The 20,478-nt window shown below is 51.0% G+C and overlaps 1 protein-coding gene across 3 annotated transcripts; it reads left to right on the top strand.

The window, feature by feature from the left end:
- The first annotated feature begins 1,119 nt into the window (after positions 1-1,119).
- On the top strand, positions 1,120-20,409 carry CSPG5 (chondroitin sulfate proteoglycan 5). Of its 3 annotated transcripts, none has more exons than XM_050780851.1 (5): positions 1,120-3,295; positions 3,955-5,038; positions 9,132-9,320; positions 13,074-13,149; positions 19,881-20,409. In XM_050780851.1, exons 1-5 carry the CDS (start codon positions 3,199-3,201, stop codon positions 20,040-20,042), a joined length of 1,608 nt encoding a protein of 535 aa, XP_050636808.1. In that variant the 5' UTR covers positions 1,120-3,198; the 3' UTR covers positions 20,043-20,409. The 3 variants fall into 3 exon arrangements, with proteins under 3 accessions (XP_050636808.1, XP_050636806.1, XP_050636809.1); XM_050780849.1 differs by having other exon boundaries at positions 13,074-13,230; XM_050780852.1 differs by lacking the exon at positions 1,120-3,295 and adding an exon at positions 3,561-3,634 and having other exon boundaries at positions 13,074-13,230.
- Positions 20,410-20,478: the final 69 nt, after the last annotated feature.

Genomic DNA, 20,478 nt, shown 5'->3' with positions numbered 1-20,478 from the left:
TTACCTCGAGCACCAAGCCATTCATGAGGAGTCCACCCCCATGGCCCAAACACCTCCCACTAGGCCCACCTCCAACACTGCATGTCACATTTCAGCATGAGATTTGGAGGGAATAAAACATCCAAACCATATCAATGTTAATGGTTAATACTGAGGACTTAAAGCCGGGAACTTCCAGTCCACGCAGCTATGCCCCCAACCATGGCAATTGTAGCACTCCTGCTCTGGACTGCAGCCCCCTGGTCAAACCAGGGGCTTTTCATGCAGATGGAGGCTGGCTGCTTTCATGGCAATGGACCTTGAGCCTACCTGAGCCCTGGAGCCAGGCTGCCAACCCAGTAAGAACCTCAGAGGCATGAAGAAACTGTTGCCACATAAAACATCCCTGATGCCCAGATGCAAGAGACATAAATATGGGGACATGGGTATAAGGACGTCAGTTTCCCTTTTTTTCACTCTGTGGTTCCTACATCTTCTGTCTCTTTTCTACCCTACCACAGTCCTGTGCTCAGAATAAATGTTCATTTGACACTCTGGTTACCAAGCACTTTCACATATGAGAGACAAGTTGCTAACTCAAAGTCACACTGATGCTGAATCCTGCCCTTCCCATCACATTCCACTGGCTGAGTTTTCCCATTCATCTTGTGGAGGTGTTACCCAACCAAGTGTGCTATGCTCACTTCTCAAACTGCTATTGAGATCCACTAGGGAAGATCAGAACGAAACTGAGTAGCAACAATTGATTTAAAATCCCAAATTGGGCAGGGCATGGTGGCTCATGCCTGCAATCCCAGCACTTTGGGACGCCAAGGCGGGCGGATCACCTGAGGCCTGGAGTTCGAAACCAGTCTGAGCCAACATGGAGAAATCCTGTGTCTACAAAAAATACAAAATTAGCCAGGCGTGGCATGCCTGTAATCCCAGCTACTCAGGAGGCTGAGGCAGGAGAATCACTTGAACCCGGGAGGCAGAGGTTGCAGTGAGTGAGTCAATATCACACCATTGCACTCTAGCCTGGGCGACAGAGCAAGACTCCGTCGCAAAAAAAAAAAAAAAAAAAAAAAATCCACATTGAAGTAAGTGTTAGCAGACTTCATCTCCAGGAAAGGGAAGATACTTAAATAGTTAACACAATATATTTAAAATGAGTGGGAGAACTTCCTCCATCAAATGCTGTTGAAAACGTGTGAGTGGTTGTCATGCCCCAGACATCAAGGAACTCATCCATGAGGCCTTCCCACACAGACCGACCTCAGGAAGGGAAGGAGGAAGTAGGCCATTCTGACAGCCACAACCCGAGTTGAGGAAACAAGCAGAGGAACACAGAGAGTCTACATACAGTGAAAGGTGACAGGAGGTAAGCTGCACACAAGGGAAGCCGAGATGGGTTGGAGGCAATTAAGGGTGTGTTGCTGCCTCTGTGGCCAAGAGGTGAGTGCAAAGCCCTAAGGTGCCCTGTTTAGAGAAGGCTATTGTTTCAAACATATTTTACTTGGTCCCTGGAGGCAGCATGAAACTGTGAAAGAGCCTTACCCCTTTTTTCAAGGAGCTCCAGACCACAGTTATGGGTTGGGTGTGGGTGGTTGCCATTCGTTCATTTATGCCTGTCTGATATGGAGCCTCCCTCTGTTACCAGCCCTGTGCACTCAAGTGCCTTGCAGTCCAGTGAGGATTAACTGTAGGTAAGATGAGATGATGGGCATAAGTGTAACTGCTGAGGAGGCTTCATAAAGGGAAAGGTGATAAGAACTGAGCTTTTCTGGCATGAGGAGTTTACCAGGCAGGAGAAGTAGAGACGCTAGGCAAGGCAAATAGGCTGCAGCCATAATTCTGTGGAGAAACAGGTGTTGAACCAAGGCAATTCCATCTGGAGACATGTATAAGAAAGATTAGGAGATGGAATCTCCATCTTGGTCACTTACTTGGTCCTCTAAGACAGAAATGGGACCGAGAGTCTCTTAAATACCGGAGTTGTCCTGTCTCCTTGGGCTGATACCCTGAACTGTCACATTTGGGTGAATAACACATTAAGGGGTAGACGGTCAGTTTGGGGGAATAAACTAAGTGACTAGGTTGCGGTTCCTCCTCCCAACTAAGCAGACCTCCTGGTGAGTGGTCTTGGGTTGCCCTGTGAGCCCTGAAGCTGTGAATGGGCCCCACAGATACTCTAAAGCTAGGCGTCCATGTGTGCCCGGCTGGGGATCTAGGCCCCCCTGGTCTACCTAGGAATCTGAGTCTTGGTGGTCTGAGACACCTGGGGGACGACGTATCCCGGAGAAGGGACCAGGATTAAAGGCCACTCCCCAGGCTGCCGGGAGGAGGCTAGAAGGAAGGCGAGGTAGCCGCAGTCCCAGGGAGGGTCTCACCCCTTGCTCCAGGGATGCGTTCTGGCGGGCCTGGCTGTGCGAAATCTGGGCTAGTGGCTTTGGTTGCGAACGGATTAGGTCTGATCCGATTAGAGCCTGGGCCGTCGGCTTCGCCCCCTTGCCAGGCTCTGCCAACGCCCGCCCCTCCCTGGTGGAGACCCGGAGACCTCCCTGAGAGCCTTCCCGCCCGGAACACGGGATTGGTGCAGAAATTCGAGAGGCTCCATGCGCCCCGGGCCTGGCTTGTTTCCACAGTGGGGGCTCTTGCTTCCGCCCCCTGCGTCTCTTCTGAGCCCCGCCCCGACCTTGCGGGTATCTGGGCCCGCGACGTCCCCGCCTCCATGCTTGCCGCGTGGCGGGTGGGTTCCTCCGGGTCGGGGCCCCGTGGCGCCTGTTCACCTGGGGCAGGACCGTGGCCCCATCCCACAGGTCTCCCGCCCGTGCACCTGTCGCCTAACGCCGCTTGCCGCGCCGCGCAAGTACGCTTGCCCCGCGCTCCCAGTCCATGTGTCTCCTAGTCCCCAGCGAGGGGTCTGTCTGTTCCCCTGGCAGGCGGACCGAGGGGCCGGCGTCAGCGCTACGTGCGGCGGGGCCGGCGCGGCGGGCGGGGTGAGGGCGGCGCTGAGCGCAGCGGCGGCAGCGGCGGCGCGGGAGGCGGGGAGGCGCGGCGCGCCGGGGACAGCGGCGGACGGCGGCGGCGGCATGCGGCTCCTCGCGCTGCCCATCGTGGGCTGAGGCGTCCGCAGAACGGGCGGGAGGCGCGGCGGCCGGGCGAGCCGAGGGCGCAGCCAGCCGGGCGGACCGCGGACAGCGGTCGGGGCGCCGCGCCATGGGGCGAGCCGGGGGCGGGGGCCCGGGCCGGGGGCCGCCGCCACTGCTGCTGCTTCTGGGGGCCGCGCTGGTCCTGGCCTCTGGGGCCGTGCCGGGTAGGTATGACTGCGCCCGGGACCCCCGCGGCCCTCGCGCCCCACCCAGGGCAGGGGTCCCGCTGGCTGCAGGGACAGGTGGAGCCGTGAGCTGTGGCAAGGGGGCGGGGCACCGCCCAGCCACGGCCGGGCGGCGGAAGGGTCCCAGGAGGTGGTGGGGGTCCGGGGAAGGCCGACCCGGATGGAGGCCGACCCGGGTGGGGGTAGCCGGGACCCAAGAGCGCGGGCCAATGTGCGGGATGGGGGCGGGGCCGGGGGCGGGGCTGGGGCGGGGCCTGAGGGTGAGACTTCAGGGCGGAACCTGGAGCTGAAGGAGGGAGCCTGTGGACGCGGCTCAGGGTGGGTTCCCGAGGGGTGAGACTTCTGGGTGGGCCGAGCTGGGGGCCGCCCTGGCCCGGCTCCTCAGACGGCAGGGCAGGTCCGGCGGGACCCGAGCCGCGAGCCGTTGGGCGGGCTGTGATCCTGGGCTTGGGGGCAGACTCCGGGACGGGGCTTAGAGGTGCCGGGTGAATGGGGTCACACTGGGGCGGTGAGGTCTGCGGGTGGCGGGGTCTGGGTTGACCGGGTCTAGGCAAGCGGACCTGGCTGGGTCGGGCCCGGGCTCCAGGGCTCCCCAGCGCGCCGCCCTGACGCCCCGCCCCTCGCCCTCCCGCCCGCAGCGCGTGAGGCGGGCAGCGCGGTCGAGGCCGAAGAGCTGGTGAAGGGCAGGCCGGCGTGGGAGCCGCGTGCCAACGACACGCGGGAAGAAGCCGGCCCACCAGCGGCTGGGGAAGATGAGGCGTCGTGGACCGCGCCTGGCGGCGAGCTGGCCGGGCCAGAGGAGGTGCTGCAGGCGACCGGCACCGCCTGGCTGGAGGCTGACAACCCAGGCCTGGGAGGAGTGACCTCAGAGGCGGGTAGTGGCGATGCCCAGGCCCTTCCAGCTACACTCCAGGCTCCCCACGAGGTCCTCGGGCAGTCAGTCATGCCCCCTGCCATTCCTGAGGCTACAGAAGCCAGCGGGCCACCCTCCCCCACCCCTGGCGACAACCTGAGCCCAGCTTCTGAACTCCCCAAGGAGAGCCCCTTGGAGGTTTGGCTGAACCTGGGGGGCAGCACACCCGACCCTCAAGGGCCAGAGCCGACTTACCCCTTTCAGGGCACCCTGGAGCCCCAACCGGCATCAGATATCATTGACATCGACTACTTCCAAGGATTGGATGGTGAGGGTCGTGGCGCAGACCTGGGGAGCTTCCCAGGGTCACCAGGAACCTCAGAGAACCACCCTGATACTGAGGGAGAGACCCCTTCCTGGAGCCTGCTTGACTTATACGATGATTTCACCCCCTTTGATGAATCTGATTTCTACCCCACCACATCCTTTTACGATGACTTGGATGAAGAGGAGGAGGAGGAGGAGGATGACAAAGATGCAGTAGGAGGTGGAGACCTAGAAGATGAAAATGAGCTTCTAGTGCCCACTGGGAAGCCCGGTCTGGGGCCCGGGACAGGCCAGCCCAACAGTCGATGGCATGCTGTCCCTCCACAGCACACTCTGGGGTCGGTCCCCGGCAGCAGCATCGCCCTCAGGCCCCGCCCAGGAGAGCCAGGCAGGGACCTGGCCTCCAGTGAAAATGGCACTGAGTGCCGCAGTGGCTTTGTGCGGCATAACGGCTCCTGCCGGTCAGTGTGCGACCTCTTCCCAAGTTACTGTCACAATGGCGGCCAGTGCTACCTGGTGGAGAACATAGGGGCCTTCTGCAGGTAAGGGCATGGCAGGCAGGTGCATAGGGACACTGAAGTGTGTATGTGAGGCCGACTCAACAGAGGGCAGTGTGACAGGCACAGCTTGCAAGAGGTTGTACAGTCGTAGGATTCCCAGGTGGAGAAATGTTCACTCAGGCTTCTACAGAATTACTTCGTAAAATACACTTCCTGTGACCTTATCACTAGGAGAGATTCCTCAGAAATAAGATTCTGTCTTTCCTCTGTGCGTTGTGTCCTTACCCAAACCCTCAGTTACAAGGGCAAAATGAGGCTGGGCGCCGTCGCTCACGTCTGTAATCCCAGCACTTTGGGAGGCCAAGGTGGGCAGATCACTTGAGGTCAGGAGATCGAGACCATCCTGGCTAACACGTGAAACCCTACTAAAAATGCAAAAATTAGCCGGGCGTGGTGGCGGGCGCCTGTAGTCCCAGCTACTAGGGAGGCTGAGGGAGAATGGTGTGAACCCGGGAGGCGGAGCTTGCAGTGAGCGGAGATTGTGCCACTGCACTCCAGCCTGGGCGACAGAGCGAGACTCCGTATCAAAAAAAAAAAAACTATAAAAAATTTAGCCGGGCCGGGTGCGGTGGCTCAAGCCTGTAATCCCAGCACTTTGGGAGGCCGAGACGGGCGGATCCCGAGGTCAGGAGATCGAGACCATCCTGGCTAACACACTGAAACCCTGTCTCTACTAAAAAATACAAAAAACTAGCCGGGCGAGGTGGCGGGCGCCTGTAGTCCCAGCTACTCAGGAGGCTGAGGCAGGAGAATGGCGTAAACCCGGGAGGCGGAGCTTGCAGTGAGCTGAGATCCCGCCACTGCACTCCAGCCTGGGCAACAGAGCGAGACTCCGTCTCAAAAAAAAAAAAAAAAAAAAAAATTTAGCCGGATGTGGTGGTGGGCGCCTGTAATCCCAGCTACTCGGGAGGCTGAGGCAGGAGAATTGCTTGAACCTGGGAGGTGGAGGTTGTGGTGAGCCGAGATCGCACCATTGCACTCCAGCCTGGGTAACAGGAGCGAAACTCTGTCTCAAAAAAAAAAAAAAGAAAAGAAAAAGGCAAAATGAAGGGACTTCTTTAAGACTTTTGGAAAGAGGGCTGGGTTGAGGAGTGTTTGCTGGAGAGAGTTCTGGCGGTACTGGTGAGAGGGGTAGGCCCATAAACCTACTCTGTGGGATAAAGACAGCTGCTGAACACTGCTCTGTGCCTTGTGCACAGAGGGAGGAGGGGCCAGTTCCTCAGAAGGGATGTAGGCATGCAAACTCAAAAGGAAGGACCTTCTTGGAAACAGACCCCAAAATGCAGCCACTCACACAGGTAAAATCAAGCTGAGGGTCTTCGTATTGCAGATGGAGGGGTGTTTCTTGACTTTGGGAGGTGGCTTTTTTCTCTCTACTTTGATGTTTGTCTACCTTGGGATATCATATCCATAATCCTTTTAAAGACTCAGAGTTTAGTTTCCCTAAGGGCATTGTCTGCAGCTCATCAGTAATTACCCTACTCACCTCACTCTTGGGAACTGCCCTCACAGTGAGGTATTTAACTTGCTGCAGAGCTTGCAGCCTGATTCCAGAAGAATCCCAGGTTGGGGTGATCAGGTGGTTTGCTTGTCTCCATCCTTTACTGGCTGTAGAAGTGGAGTAGAGCCCTCAGACTCCTTTGAGGGTTGTCTCCATTAGTCCTAAGTGGAGCACTTCTGTCATCTGACTGTCTCTTTTTATTTTTAGTAGAGACAGCGTTTCACCATATTGGCCAGGCTGGTCTCAAACTCCTGACCTCAAGTGATCCGCCCACCTCAACTTCTCAAAGTGCTAGGATTACAGGCGTGAGCCACCATGCCCGGCCAGGGTATCTCTTTTTCAAGTGTCATTCTCCATCCTTCTTGTTCTTGTTCGTTCTGCAGGTATATGAAGAATTCAAGTTCCTTAAGTCCTGATGTAGTGATCAGAGAATAACATATAGAAAGCAATGAGCATTTTGTCCTTGGCATTGTAACTTGAGTTCCAGTTTCTTTCTATGAAGTTCTTTTTTGTTTGTTTGTTTTGAGATGAAGTCTTGCTCTGTCGCCCAGGCTGGAGTGCAGTGGCACAATCTCGACTCACTGTAATCTCCGCCTCCCAGGTTCACACCATTCTCCTGCCTCAGCCGCCTGAGTAGCTGGGACTACAGGTGCCCGCCACCACACCCGGCTAATTTTTTGTATTTTTAGTAGAAACGGGGTTTCACTGTGTTAGCCAGGATGGTTTCAATCTCCTGACCTCGTGATCTGCCCACCTCAGCCTCCCAAAGTGCTGGGATTACAGGCATGAGCCACTGCGCCTGGCCGAAGTTCTTTTTTATAAATGGTCATGACTTTAGGGTCACTCATAGGACGTGACCACACAGTTCTTGGAGTTGCCCAGCCACTGCCAAAAGGAGGTACTGTGATTAAGAAATTGTAGCAGTTTTATTTTAAAAAAGAAAATATGGCAATAAACTAACTTGCCCATTGATTAAGGGCTACCAGAAATATGAGGAAACCCTGTGATTTTGCTCCTCAAACTTCAGTTTGGGGGACTATAGTGATGTAGCCTGGGGGTTGTGCAACCTCTTTGCAAAATCATCATCTTTCATCCTATTGGAGGCCTGGAATTTTCACCTTCAAAGTGAACTCCTCATAATAGTATGAAATTTTACAGCTCTAGAGAGCTGTAAAAATTCCCAGAATCTCCTGGAACTCTCGGAAAATTCCCAAGTAGAAGAATAAGATTGTCTTCCTCACTAAGCTACATGGCTGTGCCAGCATGGGTCTACCAGCCTCTCACTGCCTCGCAAGGGCTTCTCCACGTGTCCACTCCAGTTCCCCTTGCTGAGCTTCCATCCCAGGATCACATTCGGGCCTTCCTACCAGATTCCTCCCCTGGCTGTGTACACCCAGGCCTGGCCACGGCTTGAAAACTATTTTTGCATTCCACTCACAGGAGACTGCTGAGCCGTTGGTTGCAGACTGCAGTGTGCCTTTGTCTCTGTCACCCTGACCCACTGCAGGGAAATGAGCAGAGCTGTGGCGGAACTTCTCTAGAACACTGGAGTAGAGGGCCCCGCTTAGAGGGGTCTGCATTCCCTGGCAACCTCAAACAGATAGCCCTCCATGACGGCAGAGGCTCAGCTGGAAAACAAAGAATTTCTTGCTAGCCATGTCTCCCCACCCTATTCTAGATGTGGAGTAGCCAGTTCTCTGGTGCATAATTTCCCCATTTCTGGACCCTTTTCTCTTGTCTGTCATTCACCCTGAGGTTCATGTCCTCCCTCCTTTGCCTGCCTCTGTATCCTTCCACATCTTTCCTCTTTGAAGCAGCCTCGTTCCCATGGAAACAGCAATGTCATTGGAAGAGTTGGAGCCTGGGAATGTCCCCAAGGGCAGGAGAAAGTCACTCAACAAAAAGACTAAAACCCACCCAGAGGGTTGATTCTCACTGTGCTTGCATGACAGTTCTCATAGTACTAGAATAGGGAGCTTTAGGGGCAGAACTTGGGGGGCTGCAGAGATAGAAGGATCTACATCCATCTTTCTGTTTGTCCTTGTCTGTCACTTCCTTATTTTCCGGTGTCTTCTTAGCCACGTGAACTAGGTGGGACTACAAAGCAGCAAGATAGGTTTGCATGTGCAGGGCAGGTCCTGGGACTTTGTAGTTGTAGCTCTTATTCCTCTTGTTTTTCATCTTTCTTTCACCCAGAGCCAAGGGCAGGGAGAGGCCTGAGAGGATCCTGTTGGTGTCTTCATTGAGGCTGCACAGCAGAAGACCAGGATTCCCTTCCCTCCTCAGTCACTTAGCAGTCAGAGAACTTTGACCAGTTCACTCGGTTTCTCTACTCCTCGGTTACCTCATTTATATCACAGACCTCAGAGCTCCCTGGCCCACTTCATAGAATGGTTGTGAAGGTGGGGGCGATCACACCAGCTCTGAGGTCTGTGCAGATTCGGAGCATTGCAGTTGCTCTAGTTGGCCTTAGGAACAGGCTGTGGAGATAGGTGTTGGGGTGAGGGCCCAGGCCCTTGCTGTGGCCGTGGCTGCCTGCTCCATCGCTACGGTTTCTCAATGTCGCTGCTGCAGGTGCAACACACAGGACTACATCTGGCACAAGGGGATGCGCTGCGAGTCCATCATCACCGACTTCCAGGTGATGTGCGTGGCCGTGGGCTCAGCTGCCCTCGTCCTGCTCCTGCTCTTCATGATGACGGTGTTCTTCGCCAAGAAGCTCTACCTTCTCAAGACGGAGAACACCAAGCTGCGTAGGACCAAGTGAGTCTGTGTCACTCACCCGTCCACCCAGGTCAGGGTGTGGGAGGCCCCCGACCCTGCTATACCCCTCCAACTGATCCAGGGACTTTGTCCTGAGGGTTTCTGGCACCTGTGCTCCATTCCCAGCTGTTTTGTTGGTGCTAAAGATTCACCCAGGCTCGTCTGTTCCCACACAAAATGTGCTGGAGCTGCAGCAGAGGTGAAGCCCCTGTGGCACACTGCCGCTGTCCAGCAGCTTTCCCAAACCCCTGCCCTAGGCATCTGAGAGCCTGCTTTAAAAAGGCAACCAGCATGTAGCTACTCCTCCTCTAGCCCCCAAGTAAGTTACTCAGTCTGTCCACCCTCCTGATAGCCCCTTCTTCCCTGGACTGTGACAGCCAGCAGCCAGTGCGAGATGTCATTCACAATTCTGTGTGGAGGAACTCCATCTCTTTCATATCTGTCATCCAAAACCATCTCCTCTTCGGTGAATGCTGAGGAGAAAGTGTTTATTGAGCACCATACTGCATTGGTTTTTGAAAGCTAGTCAAGCCTGTGTCCAATCGGAAGTGCAAGGAACTTAAGGAAATCCTCTTTACCTCTCCTGAAAAGAATATGTGGGGAGAACTAGGTTTAACTTCCTCTACTGTAGATTTTAAGGGCCATATGGGATGTAGAATCTTATTTCAGCTCTTCCCTTAGCAAAGCAGTGACTATTGTGTGCATGTGAGAATCAACATGTGTTTGCCTTTAAGCCCGTGCCTTGAACACTAGGATGTGACCTTATACGCTATGAGAGAATTACTCCTATCACTAAGCAAAGTTAGAAAACCTTTTGGAAGTGTCACAGGAGTCACAAAAGGGAGATTGGAGTTCAGCTTCCTTGGGACCCCAGAAACAATTTATGCAGAACTGCTCCCACTTCCCTTTCAACCTGTTGCCCCATTAATCCCCCTCCCCTTGACCTGAGACTTCCTCTAGAGAATATGACTGAAGGACTTTCCCTGGGTCCTGGGAAAAGGACAAAACACCATCTGTTGCTCCTTTGCTGGGCAGACTCACACAATATACAGATGCCAGCAGCTCTCTGCAGCCTTTCAGCTAACCGCCGCGGGGCTGGTAGGGCCTCTCCATTGTGCCTGTGCACTGAGGCGGGCTGCATCTACGCACGTGATCACTCCAGAAAGACACAGTCCTGGACCCCTGGCTCCTCACGCCTACACCAAGGGGGTGGGTGAGCAGGGGTATCCAGGGGACAGGAGATGGGACTGCTTCAATCACGGCAGTTGCTGATGAGGATGGAGGAGAGAAAGGAACAACAGCCAGGGCAGTGAAGAAGCAAGAGCTGAAGCCAGGTGCAGGACACTATTCTAGGGCCTCCTCCTCTAGCCAGCCCTATGTTTTTCACAGAGCATGGCCCTCTTGTTTCTCCACATGCCTTCTTTCTTTCCCAAGCCTGGTTACTGCTTTGATGGTGTGACATGCACCTGGTGCACTGCAGATACTGCCATAATTTATTTATTCTAAAATATACCTTTTTTCCCTCACATATTAACATCTCTGAAATTGGATTGTGTCTTACAATCACTGGCATCTTTTTTTTTTTTTTTAATTGAGACAGGGTCTCACTATGTTACCTAGGGTGGTCTTGAACTCCTGGGCTCAAGTGATCCTTCCACCTCAGCCTCCCAAATAGCTGTGACTACAGGCATGCACCACTGTGCCCAGCCACTGGCATCTTATGATCACTGTTGGCCACATGGTAGTTATGATGTAGTGGTAATTCCCCGGCATGCACAAATGGGTTCCTAGCTGTTCATATTGTTGTCAGTCCCTTATCTAAAGTCTAAAAGAACTACTTCAAGTATATAAGAAAAGCTCAGTTGGGCATGGTGGCTCATGCCTATATTCCCAGCACTTTGGGAGGCCGAGGCAGGTGGATCACGACGGGTGGATCACAAGGTCAGGTGTTCAAGACCAGCCTGGCCAAGATGGTGAAACCCCGTCTCTACTAAAAATACAAAAATTAGCTGGGTGTGGTGATGGGCGCCTGTAGTCCCAGCTACTCGGGAGGCTAAGCCAGATAATGCTTGAACCCAGGAGGTGGAGGCTGCAGTGAGCCGAGATTGTACCACTGCACTCCAGCCTGGGCAACAGAGCAAGACTCTGTCTCAAAAAAACAAAAACAAAAACAAAAAAAACCTCTAAGGTGTAAGAAAGTATTGGATGATGGTTTAAGTGGTGGAAGTGTTTTTATTTTTTCTTAATGGTACATCAAATAATGGTGCATCTTATTACAGTCCATGGCATTTGGCTAGATGCTGTGACTCATGCCTGTAATCCCAAGACTTTGGGAGGCCAAAGCAGGAGTACCACCTGAACCCAAGGATTTGAGTCCAGCCTGAGCAACATAGCAAGACCTCATCTTTACAAAAAAAAAAAAAAAAAATTTGTTTTAAGATAATCCAGGAGAGGGGAGGGAGAGCATTAGGACAAACAGCCAATGCACATGGGGCTTAAAACCTAGATGATGGGTTGATGGGTGCAGCCAACTACCATGACACACGTATACCTATATAACAAACTGACATGTTCTGCACTTATATCCCGGAACTTAAAGTAAAATTTTAAAAAAAGATAATCCGTGGCATTTGATAAAACACAGTATTTGGCCGGGCACAGTGGCTCACACCTGTAATCCTAACACTTTGGGAGGCTGAGGCAGGCAGATTGCTTGAGCTCAGGAGTTCAAGATCAGCCTGGGCAACATGGTAAAACCCCATCTCTACAAAAATTACCTGGGCATGGTGGCATGCACCTGTAGTCCCAGCTACTTGGGAGGCTGAGGTGGGAGGATCACTTGAACCCAGGAGGTCAAGGCACAGTGAGCTGTGATTGTGCCACTGCACTCAAGCCTGGGCAACAGAGTGAGACCCTGTCTCAAAAAGAAAAGAAAAGAAAAGCCTTTAAAAACCGATAACCAGCACTAGGCACAGTTCTGCACTTACCAATAAAATTTAAAATACTTTTTTTTTTTTTTTTTTTTTTTTTTTTGAGACGGAGTCTGGCTCTGTCGCCCGGGCTGGAGTGCAGTGGCCAGATCTCAGCTCACTGCAAGCTCCGCCCCCTGGGTTTACGCCATTCTCCTGCCTCAGCCTCCCGAGTAGCTGGGACTACAGGCGCCCGCCGCCTCGCCCGGCTAGTTTTTTGTATTTTTTAGTAGAGACGGGGTTTCACCGTGTTAGCCAGGATGGTCTCGATCTCCTGACCTAGTGATCCGCCCGTCTCGGCCTCCCAAAGTGCTGGGATTACAGGCTTGAGCCACCGCGCCCGGCCTAAAATACTTTTTTTAATAAAGAAAGAAATACAGTATTTGGTTTTTTTGTTTGTTTGTTCTTTGAGATGGAGTCTCGCTCTGTTGGCCTGGCTGGAGTGCAGTGGCACGATCTCGGCTCACTGCAACCTCCGCCTCCCGGGTTCAAATGATTCTTCTGCTTCAGCCTCCCAGGTAGCTGGGATTACAGGTGCATGCCACCACACCCAGCTAATTTTTGTATTTTTAGTAGAGATGGGGTTTCACCATGTTCACCAAGCTAATCTGACTCCTGACCTCAAGTGATCTGCCTGCCATAGCCTCCCAAAGTGCTAGGATTACAGGCGTTGAGCCACCACGCCCGGCCGAAATACAGTATTTGATCCAGAAGCTGAGACATTGTCATGTTTTGTCGTGATTATTTCACTTACATTTTTCCTTCACTCTTCTCTCTTAATCAGCAAATTCCGGACCCCAGCTGAACTCCACAATGATAACTTCTCCCTCTCCACCATTGCCGAGGGCTCTCACCCAAATGTAAGGAAACTTTGCAACACTCCCCGTACCTCCTCCCCCCATGCCCGTGCCTTGGCTCACTATGATAACGTTATCTGTCAGGTAACTTGTTTTCTTCACATCTCTCCTCTTATGCATGCTTTGGCCCCTAGCCCATGTCTGGTGTCTATTTCAAAGTATGAAATCCCCAGAGAGCTCTGGAGGTCAGCCTAGGGCAACTGGGTTGGGCAGCAAAGGTGGGAATAAGCACTTGATGATGGATCACTTATTTGACAAGCAGAATTTTAAATAGAAAAGGTCTTTTTCTTTTTAAAATTTTTATAGAGATGAGGTCTCACTGTGTTGCCCAGGCTGGTCTCGAACTCCTGGCCTCAAGTGGTCTTCGTGCCTCAGCCTCCTAAAGTGCTCGGATTGTAGGCGTGAGCCACCTGCCTGGCTGAGAAGATCTTTTTCTAGGATTACTCATGACTTTTTGCTTCATCTATGCTTTAGAAGTCTGATTATTGTCTTATTTTCCATATCAAGTAGAAAGGCTCTGCTTTCACTGCTGAGGAATTTCATGATGGTCAGTGAAGCAAATGATGGTTGCTCTTTGGGATGGGTGGAAAGAGTTCTGTGTCCTTGCTGCTATTTGAAGACCCTAAGAACTGGCAGGGTTATACACAGCTGGTTAGGGCCAAGGCCTGAAAACCAAACACTAGCAGAGCCTTAAGTCTAGGAATAATCCTGTTCTTAGGAGGATGGGCTTATAAATATCAGTTGAAATCCAATAAAAGATCCCAATAGACCATTTTCTAAAGACTGTGGCCTAGTGTATTGCCTAGATTAGACCAGTAAAATACTAGAGAGAATTTCGAAAACAAGGCAGAAACCATCCAAATCCCAAATCGTGCCACATCCAAATCCTAGAATTCTCTATATAATGCAGGTTCCATACTTCAAGATAAATGCATTTTTACACAGATTATTACACAGATAAACAAGCTAAACTGAGACTGCAGACTGAAGCAATGGAGTTTAAGAAGAAATTTAGAAGACGTTCTTAGAAATCATGGACCATAGAGTGTCAGACCTCACAGGGGCCTCAGCAATCTAGACCAATACTGTCCAGTGGAACTTTCTGTGAAATACAAGTATTCTATATCTGCTCTGTCTACTACAACAGCCACTAGCCACTTGCGGCTGCAGAGCTCTTAAAAGGTAGTTAATGCTACCACATTACACAGTGCAGACCTAGACTCCTGGGCTCAAGTGATACCCCTGCCTCAGCCTCCTGAGTCGCTAGGACTATAGGCATGTGCCACCACATCTGGCTCATTATTTTAACTTTTGTAAAGATGGGGTTTTGCCATGTTGCCCAGGCTGGTCTCAAACTCCTGGGCTCAAGTGATCCTCCTGCCGCAGCCTCCCAAAGTGTTAGGATTACAGGTGTGAGCTACCATGACTGTCCTTTTTCCTTTTATAAATGGGGAAATTGCAGCCCCAGAAGGAGGAAGAGAGAATAAGAGTAAATGTGTGGCCTCATTCACAAAACCCCAGAATAGGAAATCTTGGCCTGGTACAGGAGAAGTAAATGGGTGAATTTAAATATGAAGTAAAAGAGGTAAACTTAGGATAATTTTTTAAAGACTTTGATGTAAAGGGTAGAAAAAGAACAGATTATTTCACTTGGTATGTACCAAGATACAACAAGTAAGGTCAAGATGAACATTATAACCAAGGAAACACTATGTCTTATAAACTGTAAGATTGGTCGCCATGTTCATCAACCCACAGAGATGTAGGCACCCTGAGGGCAGGACAGAGTCTCGCTCACTCTTCTCGGTGAGCACATTACCCCGCCCTCTTCAGTAACATGCACACAGTCAGCACTTGCTGAATACTAGTGAGTGATGGCCTGCTACGGGGGCTCTCGGTTCCACTGGCCAATCTGCCATCCTGCAGATGGCAGCAGGTCTGCCACGGCGGGAGCTCCTGTAGTCAGCATGTTCACTGTCCACGGTTGGACAGAGTCCTCCCACTCCGCTTGACGGAGTGCAAGCGTCCTTAGGAAAGTTTCTGACCCTTGTGTTTCTGGTACCATAGCTTCAGACACCTTTCCTCTTCCCAGAGGGGGAAAAGAAAGAGCTCCTCTTGGAGGGCTTGGCTACACAGCCAGTGCAAAGGTTTCTTGTTCTTGGCTGATCCAGCTTTGTGGAAAGTGAGGTTTTTGTACCTGAGCACTGCCACTGACCCTTAGTTCAGAAGATGGCAAGCCTTGAAAACAGCAGAGCAGGGGGTGGTCAGCCACAGAAGGGTGGTGGTCGGCCACAGTGGGTGGTTGGCCACAGGCAGTGGTGATCTAGCGTGAGGCTTGGGGGTCAGCTACGGGGCGGGTGAGGGTGTCGGCCATGGTGGGCTATGCCTGAGACGGGGTGATGGGGTGGCCAAGGCAGCACTCAAGCCATCCGTTAGGAAGCAGCAAGATCTGGCTCTGGTTCTCTCCTGGCTCCTCTTAGATCTTGAGGCTGATGCCTTCTTTTTTTTTTTTTTTTTTTTTTTTTTTTTTTGAGATGGAGTCTCGCTCTGTCGCCCAGGCTGGAGTGCAGTGACCAATCTTGGCTCACTGCAAGTTCCGTCTCCCGGGTTTACACCATTCTCCTGCCTCAGCCTCCTAAGTAGCTGGGACTACAGGCGCCCGCCACCTCGCCCAGCTAGATTTTTTGTATTTTTTAGTAGAGACGGGGTTTCACCGTGTTAGCCAGGATGGTCTCGATCTCCTAACCTCATGATCCGCCCGTCTCGGCCTCCCAAAGTGCTGGGATTACAGGCTTGAGCCACCGCGGCCGGCCCCCCCTTTTTTTTTTAACCAAATACCCAGACTCCAAGGAGATTGAGGCTGGTGTCTTTCTGTCAGCTTGTGCCCAAGGGGACATCATCCTTTCCTCTCTGAAAGCAGAGAGGTGACTCTCCTATCCAGCAGGAAATGTACTGGTGGATTTTCTACCTTCATCTCTAATTCTCTCCACCTCACCCAAAGGTCAAACTTAGTCATATTCAAGATCTTGTGGGCATTGCTGATGAACACTGTTGCCACTTGTTTATGAAGTGAAGCCCTGCTCACTGCTACAGCCGCCACACTGACTGCCTCCAAGGGGTGCCAGCAGCCGGGGAGAGTGAGAAATCCTCCAGATGAGCCGGGAGGAGAGACGAGGGGGCACTGGAGTCCAGCCTGCCTTGTGGCCTCTCCCCACCCCTCTCTCCCCGCCCCCAAACTCCTTGCTGGCATTGGTGTTCTCTAAAATTTTGGAGAGTTTTATTTATTTTCATGGAGGTGTTATTTCTTTTATATAAGCAAAATAGGTTGAGCAGGTCAATTTCCTACACTGTTTCAATCACCTCTACTAGCCACACTCTGAAAAGATTGCAAACAAAAAAGTCTGGGGCTTTGGGCCTGTGACAGGGAAGGGTCAGTGGCTGGTATCTGTACCAGTGGCACCTACTTCCCTCCTCCACTCCTCTCTGCCCTCAGGCTGATGTGCGGCTCTGTAGCTGGCCAGCCTTAGGCTGAGTCTGTGTAAGTGTCTTGTGTAGCTGAACAACCAGCCTTGAAGGGTATGTCAGGAGGCACGGAGAGTGTAGGAAGCTGCCCGCGCTCCAGGCACACTGCGTGAATGAAGCCACCAGAAACTCAGGGCAGCTGCCCCAACACTGGGCTGCCCTGGTGGTCCCCACAACGGTGCTGTGGAGACCATGGGGGTAACTTGGGTTGTACTAAGATTTGACAGACCTTCCAGGATTTCAGTTTATTACTAGGGTTTCTCCATTGATGCCCCTGTGCTTTTGTTTGTTTGTTTGTTTTTTCCTATTTAACTCTCACTTCCCAGACTCTCCTCTTGCATGTATTTGTTAAAGCACTGACTGCCCACCCTCTTCCAATAGACGTTTGCCTCTGACCAGTGGGGTCCAGACCTGAACCCACATGACCCCTGGGTTGAAGGGTGTCCATATTGCTGGGGTTGAAGGCTGGGAGCAGTGAGTCCACAGTGGTTCCTAGAAACTTATGCCAGATGTTGATCCAGCTCCCTTGTGATGAGGTACTTCTGTTAAGTCAAAGGCAGTTGGACCTGCTGTGGAATTCAGCTACCCTTGGCTTAATAGGATCAAGTTCTAGAGCAAACACCTGGGTTAGGAGAGCCCCATCTTGGTGTAGACATTCCTTTGCCTGTTGTGTTTGTTGGAGGGATTCAGCTTGTCTAATAGCGCTGTTTGCATATCTCTTGCTTTTGTGATATGCTTCTTCCATGCCTTGGCTCAGAAGGCAGTTTTCTAATCTGGACCTCATGAGCCCTTGAGGGGTCAGGTTTAATCTGGGAGCTCACCTTCATGGCATCAGAGCTCTGAGACCTGGGTCTGTGAGGAGTCCCTTAGTCTACTTTTCTTCACATTATGAGAATGTTTCTGTACCCCTGTACGCCCCCAAAGAATATGTGATGAAGGAGTTGAGGGTGAGAGGTTATCTTGAAAGACATAAGAGCAAGTTGTATCCTTGTAAGAGGAGAAGTGAGTATAGGTCCTCTTGTCCTGTTTCAGATTTTAGTGTGATTCAAAGTCCATCCTACATAACGATAGTGTTAGCTCAGCTCTCAAGCTTTCATGCCCATGGTTTCCCCCAAACAGTACAGAAGTACATGAAATAAAAAAGTGCAGCTCTACATCACCCCCACTTCCCTCTCCATAAAGTACACACGTGTGTGTATATATATACACACAAACACACACCTATATCTATATTTTTGAAACATAAATGAGATTTTGCTATACATATGTCCTACCCCTTACTTTTTTTCAATCAGTGTATCATGGAGATCTTTCTGTCTCAGCAGATGGACATTTATGTCGCTGCACAGTGTTTTCTGATTCTAAGCAGTGATTGACCGTTCAACTGGCTACACGTGCTATGTGCAGCTGCCTTGCCTCATGTATGCCTCAGTACTCTGTGAAGTTCATTGTCTTGTTCTTGTCTCATTGGGACAAGAAACATGTGTTCCCCTGTCTACAAATCATGTGTGAAGTCTTTGAAACTCTACTAAATTGTCCTCCTTAATATTGGCCTCTGGAGAAGCACTGAGTGAGGCTGTGGCCATTGGGCAGCTGGCAGTGATTTCCATACGCACAGAACTCGTGGACGCCCCGGTGTCCTGTGTGTACAAGCACCATGGAAAGCCTGGGGTCTGTCCCTACTTTCTTTCCAACTCATCACTCCCATAACCTAGTGCTGTTATGGGTCAAACTCAGTAGCAGGCAGCACAGACGAGGATTCACCAGACTTCTGTGGAGAACACCCTGGTCCTTAAGCATGATCCTGGTCCTTAAGGTAATCTTGAATTTTGGTAGTAGTTGAAGCAAGAATGGCCTTAGCTAGCTGGTCAGATTAGGACACTCTCTACCTTCTTGCCATCCATGAATCTGCCTTAGTGGTTACACACCCTCTTCCATCAGCAGAGTTCCAAGCACTTACAACAGCTGTTTGGGGCACCAGAGAAAGAACTGAAGCCCACTGAATTGTAGTAGGTATATTCCCCTTAGGTGGTCCTAAAGGAAATGAGTAAAGCAAGAGTTGCCACAGAAGTTCTCTGAATGTGCAGAATGCAGACCTGGAGGACTTTGTGCTAGTGTGGGCTTCCTGAGAACCTTTAAAAGGCAAATTCAGGCTGGTGTGGTGGCTCACACCTGTCATCCCAGCACTTCGGGAGGCCGAGGTGGGTGGATCACTTGAGGCTAGGAGTTTGAGACCAGCCTGGCCAACATGGTGAAACCCCATCTCTACTAAAAATACAAGTTAGCCAGGCGTGGTCGCGAGCGCCTATAATCCCAGGTTCTGGGGAGACTGAGGCACGAGAATCCCTTGAACCCAAGAGGTTCAAGATTGCAGTCAGCCAAGATCACACTACTGTATTCTGGCCTGGGTGACACAGCGAGACTCCATCTCAAAAATAAATAAATACATATATACATAAAATGCAAATTCATCTCAGGTTCAGGAGTTTGTCAGAGAGAGCTTGTCACAGGGCTGTAGGCAATATACATGGATTATTACATTAGAATCAGCAGTGCAAATATCATGTGATGCAGAGTGTGGCAAGCCATTGAGGCAGCCAGGTTCATTCGGGCTTGGATTGAGGACATCCTTTTGGCAGGTTCACTTGTGACAATGAGAGACTGACACATCTTTGACCTCTACTCAGAGGACATGCTCTTACTGTGGGGAGAGAGGCCCCTAGCATAGCCAGGAGCAGTTCTGCACTTTACCAGTCCTATGCATACCCCACTGTATACACTGATGAGACATGTTCCCTGACCAAGACATCTTTGTGAAAGCAAAACTCAACAGGATGGAAGGCCAGAGGAAGGCCGGGCTCAGCAGGCCACGCAGAGCTCATCAACACATGAGGCTATAGAGGCACCTGGGCCAAGGGACTCTTTCTTCCCGATCTCTGTTCAAGAGAAAACCTTGGACATGGCCCAAATTAAAGGTATTTGTAAGCTGATTACTGTCAAGTTTTCCTCTCTGCCTGGCCATTGCTTTTAAGGATGACTTTCCTAAAAAGTTGCTGCTAATGAGTTACTTTGGTTCCTTTTAGTTAATTCAAGTCTTGGAGCTTTTTCCTTGTTTCAGTGATGCTTCCTTCAGCCAGATAGAAAAACCTGATATTATTATTTGATTGCTGTATGCATTGTCTCCCCCCACCCCAACTTTTTCCCTCTTCCAGGATGATCCTAGTGCTCCCCACAAAATCCAGGAGGCTCTCAAATCCTGCCTGAAAGAGGAGGAGTCATTTAACATCCAGAACTCCATGTCGCCCAAACTTGAGGGTGGCAAAGGTGACCAGGCTGACTTGGATGTGAACTGTCTTCAGAATAATTTAACCTAAAACAGAGCAAGAAGAGAGGAAGCGGGGCTGGTGGGGGGGGGGGGGGGGGGGAAAGAAACATTATCTCCTCTTGTACAGAGTCTATTTCTTGTAACCATTTGTTAAACTCTTCTTTTTCTGATCTCATGGCATGCTTTGATGTATTTTGTACAGGAGGCAAAAAAAAATACTTAAAATAAGCAAAGAAACTGAACAAAATTGCATACATTGGGTTGTTTTGTCTGTGCTGTCTGTACATTGCTTCTGCTGCTGTGATTTCTAAACCTGTGCTGTTATTCAACTGACTTTTTTTTGTACTTTGACCCACCTTTTTTTGAAATACCAGTAAAAAAACAAAGTTCTTGAAATAAAACTTTTTAAAAAGTTATTCATTTTCTTAGTCATTGTGTCCACTCCTTTAAGTTTGAGTTGAGTTACCTCCACTGAAGATGTTTGT

Source organism: Macaca thibetana, chromosome 2, assembly GCF_024542745.1.
Source record: "Macaca thibetana thibetana isolate TM-01 chromosome 2, ASM2454274v1, whole genome shotgun sequence".
In the NCBI taxonomy this organism is placed as follows: domain Eukaryota; kingdom Metazoa; phylum Chordata; class Mammalia; order Primates; family Cercopithecidae; genus Macaca; species Macaca thibetana.
Note: the sequence above shows the minus strand (reverse complement) of the source record. Positions and strands in the feature narration are given on the sequence as shown.

Excerpts from the sequence above, each read along its gene's own strand:
- CSPG5 (XM_050780849.1), top strand. The coding sequence starts at position 3,199 with ATGGGGCGAGCCGGGGGCGGGGGCCCGGGCCGGGGGCCGCCGCCACTG. Across the intron at positions 3,296-3,954 it reads GGCCTCTGGGGCCGTGCCGG|CGCGTGAGGCGGGCAGCGCG; the intron begins GTAGGTATGACT and ends TCCCGCCCGCAG. Across the intron at positions 5,039-9,131 it reads AACATAGGGGCCTTCTGCAG|GTGCAACACACAGGACTACA; the intron begins GTAAGGGCATGG and ends TCGCTGCTGCAG.